General features: G+C 43.1%; 1 protein-coding gene across 1 annotated transcript in view; it reads right to left on the bottom strand.

Annotated features, from left to right (window-relative positions):
- The window catches only part of DCBLD2 (discoidin, CUB and LCCL domain containing 2), a 621,557-nt gene extending 608,844 nt beyond the window's left edge, over positions 1-12,713 (bottom strand). Inside the window, exon 1 of the mRNA XM_069637211.1 lies at positions 12,360-12,713. Coding sequence (XP_069493312.1) covers positions 12,360-12,435 — 76 coding nt within the window. The 5' untranslated portion in view covers positions 12,436-12,713. The remainder of the gene's footprint in view (positions 1-12,359) is intronic.
- Positions 12,714-15,625: the final 2,912 nt, after the last annotated feature.

Below are 15,625 nucleotides of genomic sequence, written 5' to 3'. Positions count from 1 at the left end.
CCCACTTTTAGTACATTAAGCAATCCATAGACACGCTGTTCAGTAGAAGCCTACCAGGGTAGTTCAGCAGGTTGACAGACCGATGCTGAGATGTTATATATTCAAAACTACAGGCTGTTAATCGTATGACTTTTTGCAATGCATTATAAACAAAGTGCTATACAATGTGTTTGGCCAGGGTATGGGTGGGCTGGTTGCTTGCTTATATTCAGGGCTGAGGTGAGGATATTTCAGCCCCTGTGAAAATCAAAAGTTGGCACCCATGAACCCACAGTTTAATTTCCTAAAAACTGCTGTCAGCATAACAGAAGCATTTGTGATTAACCAGTTTGACAAGCATTTAACATCTTTATAAATATAACTTGTGCTAAAACACAGAGGGGCACACAAATAATAATGATGTGTTATTTATATAGCGCCTTAATCCAAAGCGCTTTACAGAGCACATATTTACATGCAATATCACCCAACTGAAATTGGTACGTGTATCGACCTCAGATGGTTGAAAGGCTGAGTTGGCCTTGCCAGGATTTTAACCTGCGACCTGCAGATCACGCTCACATAGCAGCAGCGAGCGCTCAACCCGCTGAGCTATCTTACCAGCAAATAACAGAGTATGTGTGGTGTCTGACAAAAAACATTTCAAAGAAAACTTTTGAACGCAAGCAACATTTTTCAATTTGGAAATTACTTTTTTTTATTTGGAAAATAATAGTGTGCCTAGCATGTAGAAAGCCTGCATAAAACGCAAAGGAAGGGGCACAAAAATTACAGGATATTTGTATGGTAGTCCAACAAATATCTGTCTTTTTGAGACAGCTACTAATAAATAATAATGCAACAAAGAGGTTTTTGAAGTTCTTAATATATTCGTGAAGGCATAGGTTATTCCATCTGTTTATAGAGGGGAAATAATCGAGCCAAAAAAATATTGGTAAAAATTCTGAGGCTTATAAATATCCCCACCCCAATATCGTCCGCTAGTAGCTCTCCACTGTTGGCATCCACTACAAGTAGCTCTAGCTAACGTAAAGGTTGGAGACCCCTGCTCTATAGCAAACCAAGAGCACGGGTGAAATCAGGGAAACATGTGTCAGAGGCATGGGACATACGTAGGGGCACCAGGCAAGGCTGCCCGTTATCCCCCACGCTTTACATACTGGGACTAAAACCCATGGCCATTTATTTTAGGAAACAATTCTTTGATGCAGGAATACGGCTAGGAGGGGGTAAACCACATCATCTCACTCCACGCAGACGATGTTCTACTATATGTCAGAGACCCACATCTCAATGTGCCAACTATGCTAGAAGTTCTTGACAACGACACCAGGGTTTCAGGAATACAATTTAGCAAGACAAAATCCTGTTTATTGCCCCTGGTGGGTCTGCAGGGCAAGAGTATAGAAGAACTCCCTTTGGTGGGGATACAATGACTAACTACCTCAGTCCGATACCTCGGGGTCCAGATAATGCATACCTCTGAATTAATGCAGGAGCACAACACAAAGGCAGCACTGCCTGCACTGCGCAAATCAATGGGCTTTTGGGCGAAACTCCCCCTATCAACGATGGGCAGAGTCTGAATAATCAAAATGATCGTTCTCCCCCGATTTCTATATGGGTTCCAAAACGTACACTGCTACATCAATAACCCCTTATTTCGCCTACATGAGACAATCTGAGAATTCCTATGGGGGAAGGGCAGGCATAAGATGGCACTCTCCACACTAGTCCTACCATACAAACAGGGTGGAATCCAACTTCCAAACCTAGAGAAATATTATTTGGCAGCCCAACTCAGCTTTGTGACCGAGTGGCTAGCGGACGAAACCACATCCGACAACCATACTACAAACCATGATCTCCCCGATACAACTAAAAGAGCTTATTTGGGCGCCCCAACAACTGCTGAACAATGCTCCCTTCTTAGTTACACTGGGAAGGAAAATATGGCACAGATCTAAGACGCTTATGCACCTAAAGCACCCATACCCCCCAGAAGGACCATTGATCTCGGACCTAGGTAAAACTGACACTGATCTGAAGAACATCAGGCTCTGGGAAAAGAAAGGGGTCTACACCTAGGGAGACCTATATGCTGAGAGTACCTTCAGGAGTTTGCATCGTTACAAGCAGAAGATGATATCCACACTGGCCAATTCTTATGGTACCAAAGAATCCGTAAAATAGCACGAAACAAACGGGAAACTTGGCCTGAGGAACCAGACAGAGACCCCCTCACGACATATTATACAACCTAGGGGAAGGGTGGAAACCGGTGTCCCAAATATACAGCCACCTAAGCGACATCCCCAACCCCCGAAGCGCAGAAATGAAAACCAGGTGGGAGACAGATATAGGGCAAGAGATGACAGACAAGGAATGGGACAGGGCACTAACATTTCCTAAGGAAGTGTCCAGGAACCATAGATTCCGACTGATACAGCTGAATATACTGCACCGCACATACCTAACCCTGTGCAAAATAGCGAAATTTAACAAACAAATACAGCCTAACTGCGTCTGGTGCAGGGTGGACAAGGCAGACCTACCCCACATGTTGTGGGAATGCACTAGGGCACAGTCCCTCTGGGCCAGAATAAGACAGACATGTGAAAAAGCAGGCATGAACAGGTGTAAGTGGACCCCTGCTGAATGCCTCCTGGGAACTGATCCCAGACTAGCCAAACTCAAACACGTAATAAGACTCATGGACATAACGTGCATATTGGCTAAAAGGACTATCGCAATGGCCTGGAAAAAGCCGGCAGGGCCACAGTACAACGCATGGTACAAAGAGCTGGAGCGGTGGGTGGGCGCCGAAACCAAGGTCTGGGAAGACAGTGTCACTAGATCCACCGAAGACTCCAGCATGGCACTAGATGCATGGAAGGAAATCACAAGGAATACATGTTTCACCCCTCAGATGATAAGCCCCCATGAACAAGTCAACCCAGACAACGCTGGTCTATATTCAACGCAGTGACATCTACAGAGAGACGAACATGAACCCAGATGGGCCCCCTGCTGTACCTACACCTTCCCCCACCCCCCCATCCCCGTCTAGATATCCACCCACGCTGGACACTACTTGAATTAACCTATATGGACAAAACATGGAGACAGTTAATGTCGTTTTGTTTGAAATATCATTGTTTTATTACAGGTTGCTGACAGTTTTATGATCAATGGCACGCTTATATGGCATGAAAAAGTTGTAACCATAACAAAATACCAATAAACAAATTTAAAAATAAATATAAAAGGAGAGATAGACTCAGCCTGCATGTGTGTGTTGGGCTATGCACCCACCACTGAAAGTTCATGTTCATGCTGGGATCTAGTTGATTTCACCCACATACTGCCAAATCAACGTGCAGGGGAGGATCCACATTTATTCCTTTCATTCCTGTGCAATGAGCATCCGAGAGACGAGAAGCTCCATTCCCCTCATCCCACCCAGCATATCTTGCTCATACTCCTGGTTCGACACATTTTACAATACAGTTATTCTTTTGACCTAAAATCACAATATAAAGGAAGCATTATACAGGACATAAATCTTTCTTTGCCCACTCCGAGGAGCATCATCCCTTCTTACAACTTGTGCAATAGCATTACTGACCTTTTCAATAATGGAAATGAAAATTATATATGCGCTGAATGCAATCAACGGGTCCCCTCAGTTCGTGGAGCATCCTCTTGCAGTCCCCCCGAAAATAATACTGAGCTTGGTGATTTTACCCCACTTAGTGTTATGGTCTTGTTTATCAACCACACAAACAAAACCAAAAAGGTTCCCCTCTGGCACTTTCCTAGTGAAAATCCTCAAGGGCAAGCTACTGGGCTTTATACCATGCTCTGTCGTCATCTAATTTGCTTCCAGCTGGTCTCGAAGATAAGAAAAAGAGGCGGGGGGCCAGTGACCGTGATTATTGTTAATGCGTGCAGACTCGAGGTACCCAGGGCTCTGTATGCAAGTCTGCTACTAGGTGTTGTTCAGTGTTGCAACACTACAGTCATGCGTTTCCAGGGTGCTCGAGTCCTGTGGCGATAGGATGCATCTGCAGAGGCTGTGGCATGGAAGTAGGTTGTAGAGGTGCAGTGCTTTGTTGTCCGTTTTGGTGGAATTGAGTTTCAGGCCATTACTAAAGTGATTCATATTTAGGTGTGCCAAAGGAACAATCAGTCAAAGGCGGTTCACTTACAGAAAAGCCCACACTTGCTCCACTAACATCTTCTTGTATGTGTCCCATTTTCAATCTCATCTTCATGGTTCCAAGAGCCATCAACAATCAGGTTTCCATCGTACTAGGTACAGTCAAGTCTTCACATAGGGGTGTACTGAAATTCAGCTTCAATTAAGTATTCGGGCGAATTTACGGCTGAAAAGTAGGTTTCGGCTTTGGCAGAATACCTAATGGAATGCTTACTCAAAGCCAAAGTTACACCCCTACTAATAGTTTCAGTTTATAAAATTACCACATTATGTTAACGCAAAACACAAATATATGCACAGTGGCCTTGAATATTTTAAGTGCTTTTTGTCCTATAGGGAAATAACGTTGTTGTCAAGCTGTGGCAGATCCAGCAGTGCTAGGGGGAAACACTGCCATTTCCTCTCAGACGCCCCTGGCGATGCCCGTGAACATTAAAAAGGTGGTGAGGGGGTTTATCATCCTTTATCACCGCCTATGCATACTGATGAAATTTAAAGCCATAGACAATGGGGGTGATATCAATAACAGCAGAGTGGGGGACGGGCCGCGCCAAGGGTGCGCGATTGATACACAATGGTGCCATTATGCACCATTTTACTTATGCCGTGCATGGAAAGGGCACTGGCTCCGAGCTTGCAGCATTGTGCTGCTGTTTACCAGACCTCGCTTTTGGCAAAGAGAAGATTTACATTTTTCATTTCAGGAACATGAAATAAGGCGGGAGGCACCCGCAGCAATATACATTACATGATTACCTGCATGTGTGAGTGTACATTGGAGTACTGTATGGACGGGTAATGTATGCCCACTAAGCGCTGATGCTACCACAGAGTAATTGATAAATGGCTTTTTAAAGCGCAGCACAGGGATGGATACGAGTGGCAAGCAGGAGAATATTCCACTATATTGCAAGAAGCGCAGTTGATGCGTAGCTGGCTTAATCAGAGAAATCAGCAATGAAGAGGGAAGCCTTTGTTATTTAATCCGTACAGAGGAAGACAAAAAGGAAGTAAAATGGTTTTCATTAGAGTTACATCTATTATTTAAAAACATCCAAAGGGTTTCAGTTATAACCCGGTTTTCATTAACCATAAACTAATGAAAAGATCAATGTGTTTATATTCTTCTGCACACTTCAGCTGCAGACATGTGTACATGGAGCAAAGGAGTGGGCAACATACCAAAACTGGTAGCACTGGCTTCGTTGTGCATGTTAATTTCTTCAGTTGCTCTAGTTGTAATATGTTTTATGATACATTGCAGCCTGCAATGTTGTTATAAAATCCTATAAATAATGTACTTCTTGCAGGCGAGTTGAAACATCACTACAGACCTGTCCTGAGAAAATGACCCTGTTGCTGCTCTGTAATCCGGTATCATGCTCTTGTTGTGACATCACAAGCCTGAAGCTTTGAGCTAGCAAAGAGCAGAATTATGGCTGTCACTGCAACTTCCTTCTACAAATCACATTCTGTGGCACTTTACAGCCAACAACTGATAAGGAACTGTTTATGGTAGTGTGTTTATTTTGTTTTGTGCACAACTGCAGGTTAATGCATGAGAGCAATATTATGGATTATTTGAAAGCACGAAAACGGTTTTAGATGCATTTGATTAAACTCATAAGTAATTCCACCACCTGCAGTCCCTGGAACTGACCGTAACTATAAGCATGTCCTGCACCGAAGTCCTGTTAAAACAAGCATTGGCAAAACCAACAGTTTGGCCTGTTATGCACAGCTTGACACATTTCCAGTAGTAATCTACTATTCGGCTGCGGCCGAATACTTAGGTCAACTATTCGGTATTCGGGCAAATAGTAAATATACAGTCCTCGACATTCAGCGCATGATGTTCACCATGACATGGACCATCCTTTAGAACACATATTTGACACTAGCTGAAGTATGGACACCATATACAAAAAGGAGGGACAAAGCCTGCAGATGTTTGGCATGTTGCCCACCTTTATATTGAGAAACTGACTCACCGTGAAGAAAACGCACTAGGTCAAATATGCATTTCTACATGAAGAATATAAACATTGCAACCATGAAGAAATGAAAAATTCGAACACAAGCAACATATAAGCTGAATGCAACACAAATGACATGCAAGTTTTGCTCACTAACATAAAAATGCAACGGTAATGGACAGCCATCTTTTCTAAAATGGAAGCTGCATCACGATTCTTAGTAAAAGAAAGGCCTTAAGGCTTCATGAGAATTCAAACACAAATAACAAAATGAAGATCTTTGCAGGGAGCAGACAGTAGCTCAAAGCCTGAGCAAAGGTTACTAAGAAATTAGAGAGAGCACAAATGCTACAGAGAAGGCACGATATAAGTGTTCCCAGGACACAAATGGAATACTCCAAAATTAAAGTCTGGAAAAGTACAACCGCCCATTGTGAGCCAGGGGCAGGATAATTATAAATCCAAAAACCCCACGACTCAAGAGAGAGCGTAGAGGTAGAGAAGACCAGAACATCTGCATGAATATTAGCTAAAACCTTTCGAAATACAGGGAATTAAATCCAAACGTGGTCCTCTTGCACGTGACCCATAATTGAAGAACACAGTCTATTCATTAGTAAAAAAAACACAGAAAGGACACCTCCCTCACTCCTTAAACATAATCCCAGAAAACTAGACATTGCACAAGGTTAACTACAAAGGCGACCACCCTGGCTCATGGCTTAGAGACGAGGGATGGCGTTTTCTTGAATTGAATGCAGGAAGCCCGTGGACCTCTCTCCCCTTAGTCAGTTCCCCAAGGTTGGTCAAAATAAAGCCAACCAATCAAAACCCCTGATGACATGCCTCCCATTACATATTAATTCAGCCAATAAAATAGAATTATGTATTTTTGTTATCTATTTAGGGGGGGACTTGGTTAATGCTTAACTGATGCCCCCCAATTAGAAGTTTAACCCATATAGAAAATGTTCATTGTCAATTCCCTAACCAATCCTGTAGGTTTTGCATTGCAATTGTCTCTATGAAGTATTTTTGATATAAAAAAGGTATGGTTTTGTAAGAGAGCTCCGAGAGCTGCGACCATGTTGCTTGTACGTTGTCCTCATTTTATTTTGGCCATTATTAAAGCTGGGTTTTGCCTTTCACTTTGACCATTTCCGTTACTGAGACTAAAGTTTTCTGGATCCTCCTCTACTCAATATTGGAGTTCCCCAGGCTGTTTTATCAATTCACTGCCCATGGCTATTTTATTTATTTCTTTTTGCATTTGTAACGTGCTGAAACCCAAAAGGCATCAGTGCGCTGTTGCAAGACCAGTTACACGCATGGAATGAATTACATTATGCAAAGCCCGTGAGCATATATACAGACTCATACCCATGGCCCAGCATGGAGAGCTAAGGACAGGTATGCGTAAACAGTGAAGGGAGTCATTTTAGGCAAGCAAGCATGTTTTTAGGGCCTTTCGGACGGGCCAGTACGATTCCTCTGCTCTTAGGGAGGGCGGGAGTGCCAGAGGTTTGCTACCACTGCTGGGAAGCTAGAGCTTCCAGCTCTGGCTTTTAAAAATGTTGGTAGTGCAAGGTGGTGAGCATGGAATGACCTTACCGGTCTGGTGGTGGTGTTTCTCACAAATCATTGTGACATGTATTCTGGGGCAGAATTGGATAGGCATGTTTGAGTGATGGAGAGTGGTTCTGAAGATGATCCTTACGCGAATTGGGAGCCAGTGGGTACTCCTTTCTTGCTGCTGAGATGTGATCTCTTTTCGGAATGTTGAGTGCTGTACGAAGTGCATTGTTTTGGATTACCTGCATTTTACTGAAGTTCTGTTTGGATGTCCTTGCAAAAAGGGTGTTGCAATAATCAAGGCTTGCATGGGTGATGGTGAAGCAGCTGTGGGAGGGAGCAAATGTCTGGATACATTCACTTGTTGTTAAGAGAAAGTGAGGCATCCAGATGGATGCTGGTCGTTTTTACTGATGTTGATACGGGGATCAGTATCCAATAGATTGTGAAAGAAGTGAAAATGGAAGTTGAGCTGCTTCAGCATGGCAGGAGATCCAACCAGCAAGATCTCTGTCTTGTCGTCATTGAGGCATATGTGGTTTATGGCCATCGAGGCCTGGATTGTTGAGTACATCTGATTGATAGTGAGGAAGTCATAATCGTAGATATCCGTTTTGTTAACCAACCTGCAGTTAATGTTCAGAGGTCAGTAGAAAACACCTTGATGTGAGCATCAACAAGGTATACGCAATTCAGGGGAGGAACATCAAAACATTGATCAATCTAAATCATAAATGTATTAAGCTGATCACCATGGCTAAATGTGAATAGCTTTGCTGGGACAGTAAGGGAACAGCAATTCTGTAATTTCATCAATTTTGCAAGCAGTCCGATTTTTGGTCCATTGTTTTCATGAACATGTTATTTTAGTTATGACCCGAAGTCCATTCAAGCTACACTACCTTAATGTCTCCTATGCATCCCCATTGCATGTGTTACCTACCGACCCTCCCGTCTCCCTCACAGAACATAATTGACTACAGTGCTTGCAATTTCACGTTTGGGCTATGCAAAAAGAGTCAATATCAGTCTTCCAGGATGTGTGCTGTGTATATCTGATTATGCTGTTAGTGCACTCTACAAGAGAATGCACTCTACAAGAGAATGCATTATATTTTCAGGTGTCTATTAAACTTGTGGAAAATGTAATATTCAGAATGAAAGGTTTCAGTTTGCCCTTCATTTTATTGTGGGCAAGGGGTACAATACTCGGCGGAGGTAAGATCTATCACGTACACTATTTCTTCAGAGGATAGATAATGATTCAAGACGTATTAAAACGACAAAAGAAATGACATTCTAAAGAGCGTGGAGTTGCATTGGAAGTGAATTGCAGTAGCAAAGACGTCCATGTTCTTTCTGAAGAGGAGTGCCTGCTACCTTTTTTGAAATATTTGCAAGGAACTTTGGGTTGGTCACCCTAAGTTACCTGGGGGCAACCAGACGTGGACTCCCTGCTCACTGTGCTCAGAGAGGCGCAGATTCACCTCACTGATGAGGCCCAACAAGGCTGAACACGTGTATGTGGTTGTTCTTGGTACTCTTGTTCAGAGAGGAATTGCCATAGCATTTCGGTGCTGGACTGCCCATGTGGGCGGGACAAAGACTGATATGCAAATGGTTATTTCCCATCTTTGAAAGGTACAGTGGGCAAAAAGCGTGTGCTGCAAACTCATATCAGAACAGGTTATCATGCCATGTTCTCTCTGGAGAGGAGCACCTGCTACCTTTTTTGAAAGACATGTCAAATCTTACCGTCCTTGGCGACACAGGTGGTCTTGCAAGATTGCAATTTGAGACAGGACTTCCGTATAGGCAGGCGAGAAAGAGAAGACAAAATAAATACAAAAATAGAAGAACAAAAAAAAAAAATTCAAAAAAAAAAAAAACATTGCTGTGCTGCTTCCCACCGAGGAACGAAGTCTTTTCAATTACATTCATAAATGATGTTTGCGTAGGCATTTATCTGAATTTCATATCTTAAAAACGCCACAATACATCATACTCCAAGGACATACCGCAAAATTGGACAAGAAAAAAAATGGTTACCATGATTGACATAATCTGTCAGTGTCACCAGTGTTCCATCGTTCACGCCATGAGCTTTAAAGCAATTGCCTTTTCCTTTGTTTGGTTGGTTGACATCATCCATCTGAATGGAACGAACGAGCGCCCCTGCTCGCTTCAATTAGGACGAGGAGGGAGACAGCCCTCAAATCAAGGTACACTTTAAATCATACTTCTACAGACACATCGGGCTTGTAGCTTAAAAAAAGGGTTTTAAAGACGATCTACTACGCAAAAATAATTTGACAAGACAACGGATGCCAAATAAATATACGCATGCGACATTACACCTGTGTCGGCCATTTAAGATGCTGGTAAATGTGCATCTTGATCATAATTCCAACATTTAGTTAACAAGCTACCTTGTTTTTTGAGGTTTACAATGCATCACCGTCAGCAGATGACTAAAAGACATAATAAATAGAAAGCAAAAACGCACTCGTTAATTTTGTTTTTATTGTGAATAATTTTAAGAACTGAATTATAAACAGTTCCCTTTACATTAAAACATCTGGAATGGAAAAGCAACGTGTCAATAGCGCTGTTAGTATTATATTATAGAGTACGAGGACCATGCGTGTGCAAGCTACGAGTTCATATTCCTGTCAACCAATTTGATTTATTACCAGACGCTGTCTGCTGCCTGGGTTACCAGCCTGCCTTTGGGCACCTCAGGATTTCTCACAATGGTCTTACCCGCTGTGCAACAGTACTGGACACTGACAGAGCTACACGCTCCAAATGCCCACCACAGTCTCCACTGACTGAACCCCATACTAACTCTGAAATGCTACTGCCCAACAAAATACACATGCCAAATAGGTCACCCAAAACACACAAGCATAAGAACGGTATACCATTACGATTACGACCAAATGCACCCTTGCATTGCAGGTACATCTCACGTGCTCTCAACAACAACCACCTAGAAAGAAGGCACACGATACCCAGTTATTCAGCACTACACGCATCAAACCAGCTGCAAAGCTATGATGCATTTTCGATCGGTCTCCGCTAACCAAACCAAGCCCTCTGTCATGGCTTAGTGTCAAGAGACCGTGCAAATAACAGTGGGAGTGGGTTACGGTAAAGGCCAATCAATGTCAAAAGTTAAAGGGTAAAAAAGAAAACGCACTAGCTACAACAAATAAGACTCTTGGTATCCGAAATTTCTCAGTCGTCCAAGTGTGTCAGTTGGTGGGCTGCAAGCATGCTAAAAAATAAAAATAAAAACACAGGTAGGTGCAGTGGCATTTCCCCCCGAAAGCCTCAATTTCTGTAAAAATTGAATATTGAGGAGGGTGGGGTACACAATGTACCATTTACATTGTCACGAATGGCAAACTGTAGGTTGTAGAAAATCACCTGTGCATCAGTGCAGCTAGGAGACGATACAAACACACCAAGGCTTAAGACGCCCATAAACTGAGCACATATTCCTGTCCTCTCACCATGCTCTAGTGATCACCGTGATTATTTGGCATAGTATAATAGCTTCATAAGACAGAAGAATGCGAAGCGTTTTTTCGACCTGCAGAAACCAGACAAGTTTCCCAAAAACATGGTCCAAAAAATGAAGCATAAAAAAAGTTATGGGTATTAAAATAGGCCTATCGTGAGGTGGAGGCTGATGGACATAAAGCGTTGAATAGTATTCGTGTTCCATTTTCCTACGGATCGCTCGATATAACAACATATAACGTAACAACATGAGTGATTACATAATATAACCTTTTTAAAAAAAAAAAACCTTAACACAACCAGCTATATACATACCATGCACTTTTTAGTTAGCATTTCCGAGACACCAACATTCCATTTAGGTTTTCCATACAGACATTAAAAAAATACATATAGACAAAGTCAACAAACAAAAGCATAAAGCCAAGTTCAATGAAAAGCCAAAAATAGTATTCTCTTCCCAAATGACGATTAACTGGTTTTGCGTAGTTTACATTTTCTGTGCGGAGTGCTGTGACACTTTATATGCGAAACAGTGTTAATAGAAAGGTATAACAGATCACACATTATTGAATACAATACAAAGCTTTTTTAAGCAATCGCATGATTATTTGTCAGGAAGCATGTATCATCACTCCAACAATGTTAACCCTTCAACACCCCCACCTCCAATTTTATTCGCGGTTTCATATAAAAATCAAGCCGAGGACAAGCAAATAAGATAGTCATTTCTAGTGTTGAATAAATCAACACATATAACTTCAAAGATCAGTTTGCTAGCAGTGTATTCCCAAACTGAACTTCAACATAGGCAACCAGATGACAAGCCCCCAGTTCCTACGAGTAAACTTGAACACTCCTTCCCACATGGACCACTGCACGAAGCTTGCTTATTTTCTTCTCTAATGAGTGAATTTAACATAACACAAAAACCTGGATTCGGCGGCTGCTGCATCTCAGTGGGATTTGGGGGCCAAGACCCTGTTAACTTCGTCTCCTCGCTCCCCTGAAAGTTGCCAGGGTGAAGCGGTAGGGTGGACCCGGAAGGTACGTACACTCACCTTTCTGAGCTCGGGCGTTGCCGAGTAGCAGGGCGGCCAGCAGCAGCAGCAGTGGCGGGCCGGCTCCGGCGGCCATCCCCGCTATGCACGCCCCGGCTGCTGCAGCCTGCAGTCCGCATGCATGACGGGCGCTGGGGCTTTGTTGTGGCCGCAGCTGCCGGTGCCTGCCCCCCAGTCTCCCTCTGCTAACCCCGCATCCGGGTGTTGGGGGGAGATGGCAAACACGAGGGACTAAAAACTAAACAACCTCCGGGGGCTTCGGTGGCACGCCTCACACAGCAAAACTTCTGCTGTGCAGCGCCCTCGCCTGCCTTGGTCCCTCTCCCTCCTCCTCCTCCCCTCGGCTTCCTGCTCCTCCTTCAGCGCCGCTCGGGCCACTTTCAATCTCGGTCAACAACTTCCGCTTCCCCCTGATCTCCCCCACCCCTGCAATATCTCCCACCACAGAGGTTTAGCAGGCCTCCCGCTGTCTTCTCGTAGTATGCTCCTCACCTCACTCATGGATATCCCTACAATATTGAATTCGTGTATTCACTAGACACACCCGGCTCGGGTTTGTGTTGCGATGACCTGTGCCACGCGGCCACCAAAATATATGCATAATTCGATAATTTTAGAATGGAAGTCTAATTATCAATGTTTTCCATTTAGAGGGGCGTGGGGGTGATACACACATTCTCGACAGCACGGACTTTGTATACACTGGGGGTCGGAGGGGACGCATACACCAGAGCCTTTCGTTCAACTTTGCAGCATTGCTCTCTCCCTATCGACGTTCCTATTCGGGTAATGTATTGTCCTTGAAATGCTTACTGTACCAATTTAAACTATCCGATTAATCTCGAATATTTCATGATTGAAAATTAGATTAACACTGTTTAACATGTTTGCAAGCTTTCCACAACAAAGAGAATTGACGTTTCTCGTCTACACCTGGCGACATAAGTACTTTTGTTTGAGTACATTTTCTCATCTTGATACTAAAGTTACATTAAGTTTAAGTGCAATAACCTATTAACTAAGAATTCACTAGGATTTGTACACAATGCAAAATTTAAACCCATCACAGAATACAAGCAGAAATATACAAACCTCGACATCAAGGACGGCGTGTACAATGAAGCATAACCAGTCCAGGGTTTATGCAAGGTCCCATTTTTACCATCCCCTCCCGGCAATCTGAATAGATCTGCTGTGTAGATTGCCGTTCTGTTGCCCCCACTGCTTATGTTATGTTATGTGCTTGTGGCACTCTGCAATCTCCTTGTGTAGCACCATCGATGTTAAGTTTAATGTTAAAGGTATTTGTACAGTGCACTGTCACCAACAGAGTTGGTCCTCAGGCGTTCATGTGGAATGTAAACGAGAAGGCGGGTTGGGTTAATAAGGTTAAGATGGAGTAGGATAGTGAGAGAAGAGGTGTCCTGTTGGCTGCTTCAGTTCGATATACACCGCTTTGGTGCGAGTTGCGGATCGAAGTCAGGCCTTGTGTGCTGTTGGGGCGGCTGATGTGTTGGTTGTTGTTGCGGTGTGGTGAAGTGCGTGCGTCGTGCTGTGCGAGAGGTGGTTGTGTAGGTTTTTGTATGAGTTAGGTATGCAGAGTTTTTGAGCTTTTTTGGTTAGTGGGTTATATGTCTCTCAGCTGACTTTCACAGTTTGGTCAGATGCCTAGAGTTAAGAGTCCTGTATGGTGGGGCAGAGGCCCAGGTCTCACAGTACACTACGTTTCACGATACAATAGACAAAGATGGAGTCCATACCCAGAGTCGAGAGTCAAGTAAAGTGGGGCAAAGGCACTGCTTCCACAGTATGTAGGTTTCCACATATGATAGACAGAGATGGAGGCTACACTTTGATTTGAGAATCTTGCAGAGGGGATGCGACGCAGGCTAATTTGTATGACAACAGAGGCTAATGTTCACAATCTATCCAAATGTGGCACATGTCAATATTCACAGTTCTAAGTGTGGCACTTGCTAACATTCACATTTCTATCCAGGTGCAACGCAGGCAGATGTTCATAATTCTATCCAAATGTGGTACTTGCTAACCTACACAGTCGAGTCTAGCTGCGACGTATGCCAATGTTCACAGTCCTATCCAAGTGTGACACATGCTAACATTCACAATTCTGTCCAAGGGTGGCACATGCTAACCTTCACAGTCCTATCCAGATGCCACGCAGGCAAATGTTCACAACTCTATCCAAACGTGGCACATGATAATAATCACTTGCTAACCTTCACAGTCCTATCCAGATGCAATGCAGGCTAATGTATCTAACGGAAAGGCATGCTTCACGTGTGCAAAATTAAGATCATACAACTTCAAGCTGTGATGAATGATAATTTAATTGCAATAAAAATCAGGAATTTTTGCTTATTATTTTCTGACATTTGGTGGAGACCAAATGGTGCAAACTCGAGAACACAGTGACACGTGGGAACCTTTTTGCTGCAGAAAGACATTTGCCCACTGACTTATACTGAAGTGAGGGATATCTTAAGAGTAATTAAGACACAGAAAAACTTGTCACATCTTTGCAGTCATGCCTTTTTTCTGTATGACACGTCATAAGTTAAATGACTTTCCATTTGTACCTGTCTAGGAGCCACACTTTCATTCATTAAACCCGCTTATGCACTTGCAGAAGGGGATGCATGGTGCTGTACCACCATAATTGATCGGGATATAATTGCAGATACATATGTTAGTTGGTAAATATCACTACATCTCCCGTAAAATCTCCAGCATAAATAGTGGGTTGGCATGTTTGTCCCACTGAGTTTCCTTCTTTAAGATGCCTCTTCCCTAAAACTCACCTACACATGTCAACTCTCAAAAGCTAGGCAGCCAGCTTTCTTAGCAACACTTTAGATTTTCGCTGAATTTATGTATGTATGTTTATGCTGAATATTTTATAGGGCAAACCTAGCTCTTCAGCAACAGCAGATAAGTGTACAACAAAGGGATACAACAATAAGGTACACTCATTTTATTTTTATTATTTTATTGTGCATTTGTAGGGCGCTTATACAGCAAGTAAATTGTGTTTCAAAGCGCCCTATTGTACAATTAGAAGGGTAGGCTATTAAGCTCACACTTCTAAGAAGAGGGGAAACTGAGCTTTAAATGCAGGAGATACAGGTGAGGGAAGGAAGGGAAGGGTGAGCAAGTCTTAATTTGTTGGACGATCTGCCTCTGTGCTTCCTTAGAAGCTATATTCCTGCGAGTTTCACAAGATCTGAGCTTCCTGACAGTGGCAG

This window comes from Ambystoma mexicanum, chromosome 7p (assembly GCF_040938575.1).
Source record: "Ambystoma mexicanum isolate Mex_15411 chromosome 7p, UKY_AmexF1_1, whole genome shotgun sequence".
NCBI lineage: Eukaryota > Metazoa > Chordata > Amphibia > Caudata > Ambystomatidae > Ambystoma > Ambystoma mexicanum.
Note: the sequence above shows the minus strand (reverse complement) of the source record. Positions and strands in the feature narration are given on the sequence as shown.